This window comes from Cebus imitator, unplaced genomic scaffold, assembly GCF_001604975.1.
Source record: "Cebus imitator isolate Cc_AM_T3 unplaced genomic scaffold, Cebus_imitator-1.0 Scaffold39, whole genome shotgun sequence".
Classification (NCBI taxonomy): domain Eukaryota; kingdom Metazoa; phylum Chordata; class Mammalia; order Primates; family Cebidae; genus Cebus; species Cebus imitator.
The window spans coordinates 13,647,503-13,665,905 of NW_016107354.1; the positions used below are offsets into that span (position 1 = coordinate 13,647,503).

General features: G+C 57.0%; 1 protein-coding gene across 1 annotated transcript in view; it reads right to left on the bottom strand.

Annotated features, from left to right (window-relative positions):
* Window positions 1-456: 456 nt before the first annotated feature.
* SDC3 (syndecan 3) overlaps window positions 457-18,403 on the bottom strand; it is a 38,014-nt gene continuing 20,067 nt past the window's right edge. The window contains exons 2-5 of the mRNA XM_017525945.1: window positions 8,858-8,975; window positions 6,798-7,411; window positions 5,151-5,442; window positions 457-4,230 (exon numbers count right to left, since the gene is read on the bottom strand). Of these exons, the coding sequence (XP_017381434.1) occupies window positions 4,064-4,230; window positions 5,151-5,442; window positions 6,798-7,411; window positions 8,858-8,975 (1,191 nt within the window). The 3' untranslated portion in view covers window positions 457-4,063. The remainder of the gene's footprint in view (window positions 4,231-5,150; window positions 5,443-6,797; window positions 7,412-8,857; window positions 8,976-18,403) is intronic.

Consider the following 18,403-nt stretch of genomic DNA (forward strand, 5'->3'; position numbering starts at 1 on the left):
CTCCCAGCGGCATCTGGCCCCTTCACCCCACTTTATAGCTGTGCAAACTGAGGCACTGAGGTGTCAAGCTGTCTGAGGTCCCACAGTGAGGTCCTGGGCCTTGGGTGTCTGTCTTGGCTACTCTGATTCTGGTATCCTGTGGTCCCAAGATTTTTTATTTGTGGCCTAAAGCCAGAGTTCTTCCCCTGGGGGTGAACCACAGGCCCCTGTCACCACTGCCTGGCCCCTCCCAACCGCAGCCCCACCCCAGCCTCACCGCAGCAGCTCCGTGGTTTCCTGGACACGCTCAACCATCAGCAGCTTTGACCATAATGGTTCCCACGAGAAGCTGTTAGTCAATTTTCCCTGCTTGGTTCTCAATTTCTTTGACGGGGGAAGGTGTCTGGGGCCCAGGGTGCGACCACGGGCTGCCCTCCCCAAATGACCATATTTATCTTATACTCTGGACACAGCACATTATTTCAGCTTAATTTTATTTCCTCTTATAAATGGGCACAGCACGGGAAGTGTTAAAAAACAAAAACAAAAACAAAAACAAAGCCAGTTCCTTCACAAGGCTGGTTCAGGTGAGTCCCCGCGGCGGGGCAGGTGCCCTGGTCTCTTTTTTCCACTGTCTTGTTTTCCTTATTTAAGGTTTTGGCCATGAACTCAGGACAGGCATGATTAATAAACAGGTTACAGGGGAGAGAAGGGACAGGGAAGGCCTGGGGGAGGGGACGCAGACCCGCACACACCCCAGGCCAGTTCTGTACAGGAGAGGACTCACCAGAGGGAGGGACACTGTCTTCAGGGGGCTCTCTGGAGCCACGCCGCCTACGAAAAATATTTACATGCATTCACCACGCTGAGGCCAGGGGCACTGCGGTGCCAGGCAGGCACCCGGGGGATGCTGGGGCCACCGGCCCTCAGATGGCGACTCCCGGGGCCAGTCTTGATGCCTCTGTAAATCTGTACAGTTTGTGGGCCTCTATTTACAGGCAGGAGGCCTGAGGAGGCAAGTCCAGGGCTGCAGTTATTGAAGAAGAAATTCAGAGAGCCCAGGAGGCAGCCGCTCCTCCCCGTGAGGCTGAGGTTCTCCCTGCATCCAAGGGCCCCCACCTGGAGGCCTAAGCCCTGCCCAGCCCTGGCTGCCACCCACATACCTCCAGAGATCAAGGGGACCAGCTTTTCAGGCGAGGCCGCCGTCTGGCCCCCTGGAGACAGGGTCTGGGCTCTCAAGGTCCCGGCCCACCTCGTGTTCCGGCAGCCAGGGCCCCAGAGGCTCTCAAGCCACACAAGCTCCCTCTCATTTGGAACTCGCTGTGCTTCCAGCAAATGCCAAAGCCCCTCGGACACCCTATCACAGGTGGGGGCAGGGGCACATGAGGGCCCTGCACCCACATTGCACCTCGGAGAGCCCCAGCTTGTCCTCACTGAACTCTCGGACTGCCTTGCCTCGGTCAGGCTGGCCAGGGCAGATTTGGGCTGGTCAGACTCTTCAAGCTCACAAGGATGAAGCCTGGACATCTGCCTTGGGTCCGGGGCTCCATGAACAAGGCCCCTGGCCTCTTCTCTCAGATGCTAAGGACAGAGAAGAGAGGCCAGCGCCAGGGGCTCAAGCCCCAAATCAGAAGCCAACCCCTGGGAACCAGGCCGATTGGGGCCGCCCTCCCACAGGCTCCAGCCCTACTCAGAAGCTGCACTCCCTGCTGAGTCTCCCGCCCAGGGACCAGCATCTTCTGCAGCTGGAGGCCTAAGCCCTTTCTCCTTTCTCCTCCCTGGTTTCTCAGCCTCGGCCTGCCCAGGCCATCTCACCAGAGCCGTAGTTCCCAAGGCAGCAGCACCCCAGGGAGGAGGGTGGTGAGACAGCCTTGTGGTCTCCGCTCCTAGGACCCAGCCCTTCTGCTCCAAAGATGACTGAGGCCAACCCACCTCCTCCAGATCTCGGGGGCCCCCCATGCCCACTCTTCTAAGGCTGGGTCCACCTGGCTTCCTCACAAGCCTCTGGTCCCTGCGAAGGAGGATTTTGGGACTTGAAGATGGAGTCCAGCCTGGAACGGACAGGCTGTGGGACAGCCCCCAGAACCTCACCCTCACTGCCTATACACTGCTACCCCTCACCCTGCAGAAATCTGCTGCCAGGGCATCTTGAAAAGGGCCCTGAAATACAACCTGCCTTCCTGACTTGAATCTGGGTTGTGGGTGAGGGGTGGGGGTGTGAGCGCCAGCCAATCACAACTCACATCTATCCCTTTGGCTCCAGGAGGCCCCCTGCCAAGCACACCCTCCCCTAAAGATCTGTGACCCCACACTTAAAATACCGATGGAAATAGTCCTACTTGCTAGGTAACAAAGGAGCTAACACCTCCCCCACTGTTACCTAGTCTCATCCCTCAAACCCTGCCCTTGGCCTGCGGCTGCTTCCAGCCATGGCCCCTGAAGCTGCAGCCAGAACTGTTTGGCCAAATAGGTGAGGGGATGTCCACAGGGAGGGCCCCTGGGCAGGTGGGCTGAGGCTGGCCTGGCCAGGCAGAGGGCAGAGAGTGCGAAGGGCCCGCCCTCACAGGCACTTTGGAGACTTGTGTCCTGGGAGGCAGAGTCAGCCCCCCAGCTCAGAGCAGGAAGGGGTCACAGGGAAATGAAGGAGCCCATCCACATGCCCCCTCCCTGCCCTGGGTCTTCCGTCCTGGGAGACCCATGAGCCCCTCACAGCCTGGGGTCAAACTTCCTTCCTCAGCCTTAGAGGAGCCCCCAGGCTCCCAGCCAGTGGCAGGGCTGGCCCCAAACCTCCCCCTTTGCCAGCTGCCGTGGGGAGGAAGCAGGTAGGGTTGAGGCCAGGCCCCCCTGCATGCAATGCCCTGAAAGGGCTGTGGCCCCACACTTTTTCCAGGAAAGGCAAGGGCCTGTTTCCCTCCAGCACTGAGAGCAGGTCATGTGGCGTGAGATTGTGCATCCACATGGGATTGTGTCTGACACCGGCTGGGGTTGGTGGCCACATGGTTGGTGTGGGCACCATGGCATGGGACTGAGTATGGTGGGACAACTCCAGGGGACCCAATATGGGCTGATTGTTCTGGCTCAATTCCACCCTCCCCCAGTGAGCCTGAAAGCAGGAGACAATGTGTGTGGTACCAGAGTGTGGGTGTACTGGGGGCAGGAGGAGGCCACACTGTCACTGTCACGGGACCATGACTAGTGACGTGCATTGTACTTAGTGTCTGGGGGTGTGTAAGTGACGCAAGAGAGTAGCATTCTTGGAGGGATGTGTGTGTTCTGTGATATGTCTCGATTGGCTGGGCAGTCAGGATTGTGTCTGGTTTTGTCATTGCATGCTATGTCTGGTGTGTGGCTGCATGAAAATGTGTGTGACAGTGTGGGCAATGGTGTCTGTGCAGAGTCCCCTCATGGGAGAGGCATCAGAGCAGCCTCTCCTCACCAGCGGCTGCCCCGGCACTCTCAGGAAGCGGTTCCTTAGCGGAAGATGCAGGAAGAAATGAAGTCTGGGGTGCATGTGTACTTGGCAGGCAAGAAGAGAGACTCAACAACCCCAGAAAGATGGGACAAAACAGACTGGTGACAAGGGACACCCTCTCACCCAGGCAGAGAGAGGCCATGGGATAGATGCAAGAGGTTGCAGTGTCTAGATGATTTCAGGGACAAACGAATTTTTGTCCTGGAAACCAGCCTGAGTCCCTTTCTGCCCCAAAAAGAAGATCTCATTGAGCCCTGTGGGGGCCAGGCCGGGGCTCAGGCCCATCTCGAGCCCCGCCCTTTCTTCCACCAGTCAATCAGGACCTTCCTTCCTCCCATCCATCTGACATGAGGTCCTGAAGCCCCAGACTGGTGGCAGGGATGAGGGGAACAAGAGTTGGGCTTGTAAGGGCACAGTCTGGAGTGATGGCAGCAGCCCCTATTCCTCGGGGAAGATCTGTGTGAGGCTGGCAGCCTGGGCAGGCCTTGGGAGGGAGGGCAGAGAAGAACGGAGGCCAGGCTCCAGGCCCAGTCCCAGGCTTGGACTGGTGGGGCCAGGCTGGGGACTGGACGGCGGGCGGTGTTGAGGCTGCAGGGAGGCACTGTGGCTCCATTAGGCATAGAACTCCTCCTGCTTGTCAGGCTTCTGGTACGTGACGCTCGCCTGCTTGGGTTCTTCCAGTGTGTAGCTGCCCTCATCCTTTTTCTTCATGCGATAGATGAGCAGTGTGACCAAGAAGGCGGCAAAGAGGGCGCCCACCACCCCGCCCACAATCACAGCTGTGGAGGAAGAGGGCAGAGGTCAAGGCCCAAAGGCAGGGTAGAACCAGGGCAGAGGGTCCTCAGGGATGGGGGCCAGGGTGAGGAGAGGGCTGGGGGTCCTGGATCTGAGCTGGAGTGAAGACGGAGTCAATGCTACTACTACCAGCACTGGCTGCCATTTATAGGACCTCAGTGGCTGCATTCTGATCACCTAACACACTAACTCGCTGAACCCTCACACCAGCCCCATCAGGGAGGGGTCATTTGAGATCTTCATCAAATTTAAAATGCCATCAGTCATAAGATGCCTCAATATTTTATAACTGCCAGGAAAGAAAAAAGTTTGCTAACTAAATATGATATACCCCAATTACAGAAGAGTTAACATGTGAACAGATGTGCCTCTTAGAACTCATTAAGGGCAAAACGACTATCCCCAACCTACAGATGAAGGGAAGGCAGGCTGGGGAGGTGAAGTACCTTGCCTGAGTGCAAAGCCAGGATTTGGACCAGGAGTCCAGAGACTCCCTAGATGCGGCCAGGGCAGGTCCACAGGGACTGGGGTCAAAAACTGGGGAAGGTCAAGCTGAAGGATGGGTCAGAGATTAGCATCTAGGAAGTAAGGTCCCAAGGGGTCAGCCAGTGCAGCCCAGGAAAGCGGGGATCAAAGTCACAGTCCACGCAGGGGTCAGAGAGCACTGAGGAAAGACCTAGAGACGGACGTGAAGTCAGGGTTGGATACTGGGAAGGAGGAAAGTCAGGGGAGGAGCCAGAAGGCAGGTCCTGGGGGGTTGAGTGCCCAGCTTTCCTTCCTATTGGCTCCTAGGAAGCCACGCCCTGATCTCCCTTCTGGGTTCCTAGAGGCAAACTGAGGCCCAGCTAGCTGCCTCACTCTGGGATCCTCCCAGGCTCCCCTTGGCCCAGACCCCAAGCCTCACCTACGAGCACCTCCTTCCGCTCCAGGATACTCTTCTGAGGCAGCTGAGCAGCTGAGCTGCCCGAGTCGATGGCATTGTCCAGGAGGCCAGGGCCCGGGCGGGCACCCTTGGGCAGTGTCCCAGGTGGAGGTGACGGCTTGGCCGCAGCCCCTCCCACAGCTACCACCTCATTGGCTGTGTCTGGTTGTGTGGTCTCTTCTTCCGATAGCTCAAAGTCTCCGCTGGGCCCCCCACTCACCGGCACCTCTGGCTCATCCCGGGTTGTGGTCAGGAAAGTCTCCGGAGTTGGGGTCTGCAGAGAGGGTGGCATGAGCCCAGGAGTCAGGCCACAGCACCCCCTGCCACAGGGCAACCATACTTGCGTGCGTAACCCCCACCACCGTCCTACTGCCCTGGGAGCTAACACTTAGCACTCCCTGCATGCCAGGCCTGTGCTACGCCTTCTCCTGAGCGCCGTGCCGCGTCACTGTTGCCCCTTCCTGGTTGGCCAAGTCTGTGTGAAAACACCAGGCTTTCCCAGCTGCATGAGGAGGCGAGGGAAGGGCCTGCATCCTGCTGGGCTGGGTGGGGAGTCCAAGGGACTCACACTGACTCCAAAGCAGCTCCATGGCCCAAGGACCCTCCTCAGTGAGGCCAGCTGCAGAGAGCTCTGGCACCCAGGCCGTGTTACTGCCTTTCCATCTGACTCAGTGAACCCAGCAGGGACCAGGCCACCTCTCTCATGTCCTTGGGATTCATCCACCTATCCCTGGCACCCCTAACATCTTCATGCCCTTCCCATCAATCCCTCGCCCCATCCATCAAACCCCAAACGCACACACATGGAGCCCTGGCCCTGCGAGACTGCTGGACTCTGGTGCCGACTGCCTGGGTTCAAATCCTGACTGTCACCACTAGCTGCAGAGCCTTGGGAAGTGGCTTCCCCACCCTGTGCACCAGTAGTTGCCTCATCTGTAAAATGAGATGACCACAGTGCCGCCCGAGGGGTGGGCGTGAGGGCTGACGCTAACAGCCCGAGCGAGGGGTGGGCTGAGCACTGAGCCACACCCAGGCAGCCCTCCGCCAGGAGAGTGGTGCATTCTCACATGCCTGGCTTCAACCACCCTCAAACCAATGATAACAACCGTGATGATGACAGCAGCTGAGAACCTAGTGGGTCTACCATCACCAGGGCTGTTAGATGTGTCAGGAGCACTGTGGATATGTCAGGTGATTTCATGCTCACAATGAAATGATACACATTCTATTGTTTTCTCCTTTCCATAGATGAGGAAGCAGAGGTACAGAAAGGATCAGGGACCGGCCTGAGATCCCATGACTAGGAAGTGGCAGCAGAAGGATCTGAATCCAGCTGCCAGACCGCTGAGTTAATGCTCTCCACCAGAACACATGGCCCGGCCCTCCCTGTCACCACTGCACACACTCACCCAATTCCTTCCCCACCAATGTCCTGTCCCATTAGGATCCAATCACCTCTGTCCCTCTTCCGTCCCGATTTGATCTGTCCGTTGGACCTGCCCCTCACCCCCACCTTGTCGGGCTCATCTCTACAGCCTCCTGGTCCTCAGTCCTGCCCAGCTCCATTCTCCTCACCCCTCCCCTGACCCACCCCCTGCCCTCCTCCCTGTCCCTTCCCAACACCCTCACCTGAGCCACCTCCGTGGGTCCAGGGGCAGTGGTCCCCAGGGGCAGGGTGCTCCTCTCAGGGCTGTCAGGTTCCTGGGTGGTGGCTGGCCTGGGAAGGGCTCTTGGCCGGGAGGTAGCTGTGCTGACCAGCCTGGGTGTTGGTGCCTCAGTGTCCAAGACAGCCACCGTGGTGGGGGGAGAGGGTGCCTCGGGGGTAGTGGCCCGTGCCGTGGCTGCTGTGGTCAGTGGAAGAGGCAGAAGCCTCCGTACGCCGGTGGTCCTTACAACAGCAGTGGTGGCCGTAACAGGGGGTGCTGCAGGGGTGCTGGGGGCAGCGGTGGCCACTGTGACAGGCACTGTGGCCACAGTCAGGCCCCCTGTGGTTGTGGCAGCAGTGGTAGCCACGGTGGTGGAGACAGTGGTGGCTCTCTGGCTGGGCTCTTCTGGGACTTCTGTCGCCACTAGGGGACTGGTGGCTGGCTCCGGGGTGGGGCGCTCAGAGGGGAGCTCTTCGAATGGTGTGCCCACGGGCTGGATGCTCGTGGTGGGCAGCACTGCAGGTGTGGTGGACACCGCCAGGGCCACATCTGGGCTGAAGCGCATGGCTGTCTCAATGCCCGACTCCTGCTCGAAGTCTGAGGGGGTGGGGAAGAGGGAGAGAGCTAGGGAGCTGGGTGGCTGTGAGGGGCATGAGGATCCCAGGTAAGCAATGGCCATAAAGATTAGGGCTCCCAACCCCCTCTCTTTGCCCAATTTTCCCAGAAAAGATGAGAGAAAGGAGGAAGGCACAGCCTGGCCAGAGGTAGCCAGTTGCTGATGTTCCCCAACTTCTCTCTGCCAAGTCAAATATTCTTCTAGAGGCCACCTCTTCCAGGAAGCCCATCTTGACTATTCCTGCTCACCCAGCCTACACTTCTGTGAGGTTGAATCTAGGCAGAGCAACTGAAGCTCTACTGGCTGCAAATCTTGCTAGGGCTTGCAGGGGAGCACAGGAGTGGCATTCTGGGAAGAGTCAGACCCCAAAGTCACCCCTACCATGAGCTCAAGGAAGGGGTGGTACACTAAGGGTCCCCCAGAGGCACAGGCAGAGGGTAAGAGGGAGAACAAGCCCTTGCTACAAGGGAACTGCTTGGGTAATCTGGCTGATGCAAAGCGGGACAGTGAAGGAACCCGAGAGGAAATGAGATAAGAGGGGTGGGGGCTGGGGGAGAGAGAAGCCACAGCCAGCTGCTGGGCTCAGAACCAGGCAGGAGGGAGGGGAGCCGGGGAGCTCTGCAAGTGGAGATGTAACCCAACAGAAATGGGTTTTACAAAGATTAACTTGGAAGAGGCTCAAAGGACTGGGCTGAGGAGGGGAGACCAGGGGCGAGGGCTATGGGGAGCCAGCTCCGTGGCATGCAGATCCTCTACCATCTCATCAGATGCCAGTCCATGCCCTCACTGGGCCCAGTCTCAGCTGCCTTCTTTTTGCTACCGTTTTGAGAGCTTCTCCTCTGTGCCAGATCTCCACTTCCAAACCCTTCTAGAGGCACTGAGAGGAACGTGTGTTTCTCATCATCCACAGGTGAGAATCCAGGGACTCAGGGAGGGGAGCACCGAGGGGCACAGTTGCTATGTGGCAGAGTGGGCTCCCAGTGCCCTTCCCTCCAGAGACTCTGCTAGACCCACCTGGCCTGGCTCCTCTTCCCCAGGGCATGGCCATCCCTGGCACCACTTGAAGCCCCTGCCCGCCCTGTGCCATCACTGCCCTAACCTCACCATTGGCCACAGCTTATTGGACCTGAGGGGACCACCCGAACCAAGCAAGGTCTGCAGAGAGAGCCACACAGCACACACAGAGACGCAGACAGGAGCCCCTGGAGAGCTGGGCAGCCGGGGCCCTGAGGTCCTCCCAGGCCTTCTTCTATCCCCAGGGGGACGTTCTGCCCTTCTTGTTCTGGGGATCCTGCCCCAGAACTTGCCTGACCCATACAGTAGCGTGCCCCCGCCTCACTGAAGCAAGCCCCTGTGGGCTCCTCGGAGTAGGCTCAGGATGCAGACTGGTCACGGCCCCCAGGCAGGGGTGGGGAGAGGGTACTTACAGCCCGAGCCCGACCCTGAGTAGAGGTCATCCAGTTCATCATCGGGAAAGGAGTCATCGTCCCCAGAGCCCTCCAGGTCCACGGGCCTCTCAAAGTTCTCACTGCGCCAGCGCTGGGCCTGGGGAAGGTAGAGGCGAACACAGGGCTCGACATCCCAGACTGGCAGCCTGAGTGTGCCGAGAGGGGTGGCAGGTGCCCTTGTGGGCTGAATGACATCCACGTGGGTGACAGAGATCTTGTGTGTACCCGGAAGGAAAGTGCATGTGTGTGAATAATTCACAGGGCAGGGGTGGGGCAGGGGCAGGTCACCTAGGGCCCCATCCCAGAAGGCTTTCAGTGTCTGGCTGATGACTTTCTCTTGGAAACTGGTCATTTTTCATCCTGACTGCTTATCAGAATATTGTGAAAACCCAGTTCAGTGGTTGAGTAGGTCTGAGGTGGTCTCTAAGCATCTACAATGTTGGACTGGCTGTGGGGAGCCCTGGGGTGTGTGTGAGCAGGGGAGGAGCTGGACCGGCACTGCATTTGGAGACCAGCCTCTCACCCCTTGACACTGACACCCCCCCCCCCGCTTCTGGAGTTGATACAGAGCCAGAGTGGGGATCTCCTATCCCCAGTCTCAACCCCCTGCTCCAGAGCCCTGCCCAGCCCAGCCAGGGCAGGCAGCCAGGAGGTGCCCCTCACCAAATGCACACACACACATAGTCTCGAAGTAATGAATTAATCAGTATTTACTTTCTACCAGTGAGTCATGGAGTGGAACAATTAGTGTAATTGCTCCCGTGACGAATTGCTGGGTCTTCCTCCTTTTTAGACGTTCCAGGAGCTCCGAGCAGTAGGGCCCAACTTTCCCCCAGCTCCCCTCTTCCCAAAAAGACAAATGCCCAGGGTGGAGGAGCTAGAGCTCCCCATGCCACTCCCCTCCACAACCTGAGCCAACCAACCTCGAGTCCCTGCTCCCTCCAGCTCTCTGGCAAGCAGCCTGAGTCACTCAGAAGAATAGGACCGAGCAGGGACCCAGCTCCGGCTCCTGCCCCTGCCTGGGGCTGTCTTCACTATCTTTCTATCCTTCCAGGCAGGCTGGGCAGTCTTCACTTAAGCTGGGAGGAGGGATTCTAAGAGGTCTGTGGTCTCTGTAAGCCCCAAATTGAGGTAAATGTGGGTGCCAAAATAAGGGAGTCCCCAAGATTCCTCCGTGACCAGTGCTACTTAGCCCCTAACTGCATGCTCCAAGAAAAGCCTGCACAAACCCAAAGACCTGCCCCTAAGCTACACAGACCCTTGAAATGACACACCCCAGAGACACAGCACGTGCATAGACACACACTGACACATGCTCACCTAAAGGCAGCCACAGAGGCTCATCGTGTCAGCAGGCCTGTGGGTACAAACAGCGACATGCATGGGGCAGAGGGAGCAGGGCCTGCCGTGCAACTCTGATCAGAGACAAGCATCGAGCCTCCTGCAAACCCATCAGCCTCCACTCAGGTAGCGCTCACCTAGATACTATTCATCCCCAGCTCAGTAGCCATCGACATGACAACCGTTACCATGGCGACCATCTTCTCTATGCTAAGGACCAGGAGCTGCAGCTCCCCACAGAGATGGGGGATGCAGAAGAGGGAGAGATCATGGGGGAACTAAGAGGATGACAGGGAGGGGGGAGGCGGAGACAGGGACAGGGACAGGGAGATGAGGACAGAGGGAGGCCGGGGGCAGAGGGGGCAGAGACAGGGAGGGTGGGCTGGCGGGTACGAGAGAGGGAGAGAAGGCAAGGGTGGGAGGCAGAGGGGGAGAACTCGCACATCCTAATTTAGCCTCATGCTGATGAGGCAAGACTGGGGAAGGGGCCACCTCAGTGATTTTCCAAACCTTCGTCCAAGAGCACATTCTTTCCGAACAGCAAGCAGGTTGCAGGGCGGGCAGGGGGAGGAATAACCCAGTCACCCTTGCGTGCACCTGGGATGCTCAGCAGGAACTTAATGCGGGGACACCTGGGACCTGCAGGCATGGGCGCCGGGACTCCGTGAGGCCCTCGCGGGAACACTGCTGAGGGGTGCTAGTAGTTGCGACTCCCAGTGGGGACAGAGAAGCGAGTGGTGGGGAACAGACGGAGCCTGGGAGGCAGCCGCGAAAGCCTTAGGAGTCACAGAATGCCTGAGGAGGAGGGTGACAATCAACCTTTGACCCCCAAACAACCTCTGTATTTGCATAACCCATGCATAATGAGCATCATTATCTATGCCATTCCCTTAAAGGAGAACTGAATCCAAAAGCTCCAGGACCCTGCCAGCCTCTCCTTGACCCTCACTGTGCCCCCTCCGGGTAAACACAACTCAACTCTCCCCCATGCCTGATAGGAGGCCTCCAAAACCCCGAGCACATGCTAACTCATGTGCATGCGAACACACACACACACACACACACACACACACACACACAATGAAGTATAATGTTTACCCACCACAAGCTGTATACTCACCACAGCCTATAGGCAATTCAGCCTGATCCACACCAGCACACACCCATCTACCTCACCTCTAGCTGCACACACCTGTCCCCCGGGTACTCACAGACACACACACACCCCTTTCCTCACCACATACCCCATGGATGCCCCGACAAACCTCAGCAAACTCTCCTGACCCCACGTGCCACACTCAGCTCACCAAAGCCCACAACACAGACCCACCGCCATGAACATGCATGTTCTCTAAACACACATCACTCCTAGGTATCGCCCCTGGCAGGTGCATCCTTTGACTCAGACATGAGCCTCACAACTTGGGTATGACCGTCCCTCTAGGCAGCACCTCACACACCCTCCACACACAGCGAATGTGCCCGGCGGAAGCGCAGAACCTTCAGCTTCTGGCCACCACCAATCTCCGGAGGGGACACTCAGCAGTGGCTCCCCCAATGGCGCCTGAAGGCCTGAGCATCAGGTCCCAGGAGAGGAGCCGAGCATTCCCAAGGCCCTCTAGAGACCTCTGCCCACTGCTGCTGAGGCCCAGCCCCAGGCCAGGCGCTGTGAGCACGTCACCTGCGCAGCCTCCTTCAAGCATCACAACCGCGCAGGGTTTTATCATCCCCATTCCACAGATGCAGGAACTGAGGCAGAGGTTAGAATCCAAATGTGAGCACGGGTCCTCTGCCTCTGAAACCCTTGTCCTGGACATTCCTGGGCCACCCTCAGACCCGCTGCTCATCCAGGGCTCAATTCATACATCTGTGCCCTGCCGCTGCCCCTCACCCCCTGCACGACATCAGCTCAGCAACACCCACAGCCGTCCACACCCGCACAACATCCACACCCACGCACCAGCACATGACGGTAAGACTGTGCAGCTCATAGCATTGCTGGGACAAGGGGCTGAGCACAGGACCCAACACACGGAGTGCTCCCAACACCCTACTCCACATGTGTGTGGCCTATTGTCCCTCCCTGCAGCCGCCCCAGCAGACTACACCCCGCCTCACATGCCATGAACAGGCCCACAATACCTGCATCCAGTTCCTTCCACACACACATGCGCGCACATGCACTTTCCTTCCAGGTGCACACACACGTCGGGATGAAACGTGGCAATCTTCCTAATGGACTGACGTCCCACTTCCATTTCTCCTCACAGTCCCCTTGTCACCACACCCTTTTGAAATAAGCCATAGCCTCACTCCACAGAGGCACCTCAGGCCCCCAGCCCAGAAGGGACTAGGCCCAGCAGTGACCCACATGCCCCCTCACTCCACACCACTCCCACCGATCCTCTCCTAGAGTTTTAGTGCACCTGCTGGGGAGGCTCCCCTGGGCCAGGGGCAAGGAGATGTCACCTCGCAGGTTGCCCAGCCCCCTCCCTCCCAGGAGCACTCGGTCAGGGCTGTGATGGGTGAGGGTCTAAATGAGCTGGATGTCAGCTAAGTCTCCTCCCTTCCACGGCTACCTCTGCCCTCCTGCTCATCACTCACCCTGAGTGCAGGGGACATATACCTCCCTCCCACCCCATCCTCCCTCAGAGCCCACTCCAGAGTCTGGGGCCTCTCGTGCCCAGCCCCCACCCCACCAGGCGCCTTCCTAGAGAAACAGGTCAGCACCGAGGCAAAGCAGAAGGAACCAGCCCCTCTTTTTCTACCCATTGGCTGTCAGGCAAACCACTTAATCTCAGCACCTTGGTTTTCTCATTTGTAAAATAGAGATGATAAGACTGTGCAGCTCCTAACACTGCTGTGGGAAGGGGCTGAGCACAGGACCCAATGCCGAGCAAAAAATGAATTGATCAATGTAGCTGTGATGACTGTTAGTTTGTGTTAAAATTTCTATTATTATTTCCAAGTCTTTGTCTCATGTAAGACTCAACCTCCTCATGGGTGACTACACCCATGCCGTAGATGAGACGCTGAATGCCCAGAGAGGTTAAGTGGCATTGTTAAGGCCACACAGCAGGGGAGTGTGCAGACAGGCAAAAAGAGAGAGGCTGGATGACGGGGGAGAAAGGGCAAGTTAACAGACAGGCACACAAATTAGGTCAGCTGGCTGGGGGCCAGGAGCCCGGCACCCCTGTGCCGTGCTAATCGTGTTGCAAAAGCCAAGAATAAAATCAAGTGTAATTAGTTCTGCCCGAGCTTCCTTCCCCTAATTAGCCAGACTCAGGCCCCACTCTCCCGGTGACCGGAGGTGACATGAGTAAGGGTTGAGGACCCACCTTTAGGTTCTGACAGTCTTGGACTCAAATCCAGCTCTGCTTTCTCACTGGGTGACTTTGTATTTGTTACTTAACCTCTCTGAGCCTCTGTCTGGTTAAATGAGGTCAATAATGATACTTCGTAGAGCAGTTGTGAGAATCACGTAAGATCATGCATGCACACAGTCGGAGCTGCAAAAGGCTTTGTCTATCCCACGGCCTGCATTTCCCACCTCAGACTGCAACTTGAGGGATCAAAGATTTTAACTCTCCCCTCTTACCGATGTAGATACTGAGGCACAGAGAGGGGAAAGCCTTGCTTACCACATCCGCTGAGAAGAGAGAGGCAGGCTTAGTCTGCCACACAGCATTCAGAGAGGTAAAGTGATTTGGCCAAAGACACACAGCGACTTAATGACTAGCTCCTTGACGCAGGGAGGGAGGGCGTCTCAGCACATCCCTCTGGATCCCTGCAACCTCTGTCCCCAAAAAGCCCTCAGTCCTGTGAGAACTCAGTGCCCCTCACACTCACCAGATCCACCCCGGAGACCCAGAGCGTCACCGCAGGAATGTGGGCCGGGGCCAGGCTCCAGGCAGCAAGACAACCAAGGGGGCTGCACAATGGGGAGCCTGGACCAGGAGGGGGACGCCTCAGTCCCCACCCCCGCCTGGCCACAGCTGCCCTGGCCAGGAAGCCAGCAGCCCCACACCCGCTGTGGCTGGAGATGAGGGGCACAAGGACTGCACCTGCTGGGGAACGGACCGCAGGGCCCAAGCCCAGAGAGCAGAGGCCTGGGGAGGAGTAGAACAGGGAGGCCAGAGAAGGCCGAGCTGAACACCACGGACTCCCTCAAAAAATCCACCAAGCCCAGACACACACCCTCCCACTAGCCCCAACTCTTACACACTCAAGCCTCTCACCAACTGAACTTATCCCCACCCCCATCCACCTACAAGGCAGCTCAGAGGGCAAGAAACATTCCCTTTGGGGCTGTCCCATCCCAGCCAATTCCTCTGCAAGGACATCCTGGCAGCAGAGCGCTCTCTACCCAAGCCTGTGTCTCCCCTGTCACCTCCAGCCAGTCCTCCATCCAGCCCCATGTTCTCACCATCCCCCCACACCCCCCCCCAGGATCCCTTTTTTCCCACGATGGCACCTGCCCCCACCCACATCCCCACCCCAGCCCCAACAGGAGAGCAGGCAGCAGCTCTGGGTCAGGTGCCCACAGCCTCCAAGACTGTGGGCAAACCCTCTTCCCCCTTCTCTGCCTTTCCTTTATCCCATTTGCAAAATGAAAAACCCAGCTTGGTGGCCTAAGGGTCTTTCTGATTCTGACACTCGGGGCTCCCACAAATTCAGTCCTTAGGTCACGGTGATCCAGGACAATGTCATTTATGACAGGGGAAAAATGGAAATAACCCACATACCCAACGACAGCTATCAACAATTGAGTTCTCACAAATCTACACCATCAAATTAGGTTATTAAAAGACATAAATGTCAGACAGAAGGCTTTTTTTTTTCACTTGTTTCAAGGAATATTGAAGGATGTGGGAAAATGTACACATTGATCATCAGAAGGCCGGACAGGATAGCTGTTGATGAGAACATGCATTTGGCTCTCTCAATTCCTATGTGACCTTGGGCAGATGTTTAACTCCCTCAGGCTGCTTTAACTGGTAAAACAAAGATAAGAGTACTCGCCTCGTGGGGTTTACAGGAGGCGGGGCATGTTCACACATTAACAAATTGTTCAGTAAATGCTGGCTATTAATATGGGTTTCATCATGATGTTTAAAAAATAGGTTACAAAAAAATATGTAGAACTTGATCCTGTTTTAATGAACTCACTACCAAAGTGAATTTCTAAATGTTGCATTATCACTGAAGGTTCCCTAAGGCTCTCTCCGGGCGGTGGGATTACACGCAGCTTTCATTTCTTCTCGGGACCTTTCAGGATTGTCCGCGTTTCTAGGATAATCCCACAGCACTTTCGTTATTAGAGAGGGCACGTTCTCCCTAAATCTCCATCCATGGCGTTCTCTGGTCTCTCCGGGGAGACCCCATTGAGACTGTTGGTGAGGAACCTGGAGAGGAAACTGAAAGTGGGGTGGAAAGGAAATGAACACAAAAGGCTCTGAGGGAGCTGGCAGGGCCCAGCGGCCCAACTGAGCCTCACCACAGGCAGGCTGGCTCGGCAGGACCTGGCTCCCTCCCCTGGCATCAGTCTGTCTGGCGGCCACCTTGGCCTGTGGTGCCCAGACACCCACCCGCCTGCCTCCTCCCATCAGCCCCGTTCCTGGCTCAGCCAGCCTGGCCAGTCTCTGTGAGGTGCAAGCTGGCTGCCCTACAGCAGCCACTCTGTCCCCCGTGCCTGGACAGAAGCTGACAACGCAAGCCTGGGAAAGCCAGGCCCCCTCCTCAGCCCGGGCTGGGACGCCTCCATCACCGCCCCATCAATCCCAGCCACCTGCCTCTCGCATCACTCTCGGCCACCCTGACTCACACGGCTCATTGATGCCTGTCCCCAAGCTCGTGCCTGAGAGCAGGACCACCCACTGAGGCCCCATTTCCAGACCCAGCAGCCACCCCCCATACCCTCTCCCAGCTGCCCACCCCCATGCTCCTCCCACGCAAAACCATTTATGGCTCTGGGAACATGGGCTCCTTCAGGCCTGTCTGCTCCCTGCAGTACCTTTCCCCACCATCTCTGCCTGGCCAGCACCTACTCCGCTGGTTAATCAGTACAACCGATGGTGATTGAGCACCTACTGTGTGCCAAGTACTCTCCTAGGCACTGGGTATGTCCTCAAGAAGCTGGCTCAGCTCACACAATGCCTCCTTTATGGGCCTGCTTGAATGTCACATACGCACGCCAACCACCTCCCTGGACGAAATTAGAAAGTCCTTTCTTGGGGACTCAGTGCCTCCACTATGCTGTCATTCACTAAGGGAGAAGGCCCTCCAACCATGCTCCCATCACTCCAACGGCCCCTCCCACCAGATCTCAGTGAACCCAATTGCCCGCCCTGGGAAGCAGATACTGTTGTGCCCATTTACAGATGAGGAGACTGAGGCTGTTAAGCCACCAGTGGAATCACATAGGATTTAAATTCTGGCCTTGCTGAGTCTAAATCCTGTGTTCAGTGAACTCCTGAACCCCTGAGAATGCATGCAGGGAACCCCAGTTTGTGATTCAAGACTCCTTCCACTGAGCACTTTTCTGGAGAAGTCTAGGCCATTCCATCCCTTACAAAAATGATCACAGCCCCCACAGAGGGAGCCCTCACTAAGTGCCAGGCTCCGTATATGCACGTTGCCTCATTTCTCTCCTCAAACACTGTGCCAGAAAGGGACTGTCATTCCTGTTTCACAGATGGGTAAACCAAAGTTCAGAGAGGTGAAGCAACTAGCCCAAAGTCACACAGCAATGGGCCAGGATTTGAATCCAAGATTAGCTGAACCCTGAAGACCATGCTCTTTGGATTGTAGAGCACACCTGCTCCTAGCACTAATCAGTTGCCCCTGCCAGAAGGTTCTCAAAAGCAGGGCAAATGTCAGACGGCAGCACCACCTCACACCCAGCTCCCTGCACAGAGACAGCCTGAAAGCCTGGGAGTAAGCAGAAATGGAGGACAAGACACACTCACATGACAGGTGGCCCAGCTCAGGTAGGCACCGCCCTCCCCCGCCATGACTCACCAGCAGGTGCCTCCAGGAATCTGTCTCCAGACTCCATGACTGTCCCTGACAGCAAACAGGCAAGGGCTGGCTGCCCACTCCTGGGGCCCATGAGTCTCCAAGGAACAACCCAGTGTGGAGTTAGGTATTCCTGCCCTGGCTTCCCACTCCCAAACCAGTTACCTGGTCATAGCCCTTCACCTCGCTGGGCCTCACTCTGTCCTCCTATGAAATGGGAATAATGACCCCAACACAGGAAGATACCAGCTGTCACGTGCCTCGTGTTGACTAGGCAGTTAGTAGGCACTGAGACATGACACTGTGTCCCCACCCAAAGCTCACCTCCCTGACCACCAAATCCACCCACATGACCTCCCCACATGCCCAGCCAGTCTGCAAAACCAGGGCTAGTCCTCAGTCTCTCACCACTGCCTGAAATGGGCCACTTGATTTGTTTTGGGGCTTCACGGGAATGTGTCTGCCTTCCTCTCTAATTGCTCCTGGCGGCAATGACTGGGTCTGTGTGGTCACTTCTCTAACCCCAGGGCTCAGACTCCTTCTGGAGCGCAGCCAGCCTCCACCAATCTTCGTTCAGTGAACCCTATGGGTCGGACCCCTCCCAGAGGTCCGCATCACCTGCCTCCTGCTCCCAGTCATTATGGAATCCTGAGGCAGGCCCTGCTCTTCTCTGGCCTCAGTCTCCGTGTGTAAAACGTGTAAAACCAGGGGTGGACAAGAGTCCTCTCTGGTCCCTCTAAAATCCAGTCAGGAGGACTCCAAATGAGCTGGGAGGAGGGAAGAGAAACTGACACTGATCCCAGCATATTTTGTCATAAAATGTTTATGTAAATTATATGCAAATATGCAGATCAGTGGGCTCCCAGTGGAGCCTACATTCTGGCCATTTCTCAACCAGGCCAGGGCCTGGAGGAAAGCAGCCTTCACCAAGCACACACTAAGCACCAGGCCCCTCACTGACTGGACTCTACCTTCTCAGGAGCCAGGTGAAATGGGCCTCTTTACTCCACAGATGCAGAAGGCCCAGGCGACATGCTAGAGGTCAATGAGCTCAGCTGGAGAATCAGGATGGGGTTCAGGACTGGAGCAGGAAAGGGGAGAGCAGGCAGGGTGGGACGCGGCAGTGGGAAGGGGAGAGCAGGCAGGGTGGGATGCAGCAGTGGGAAG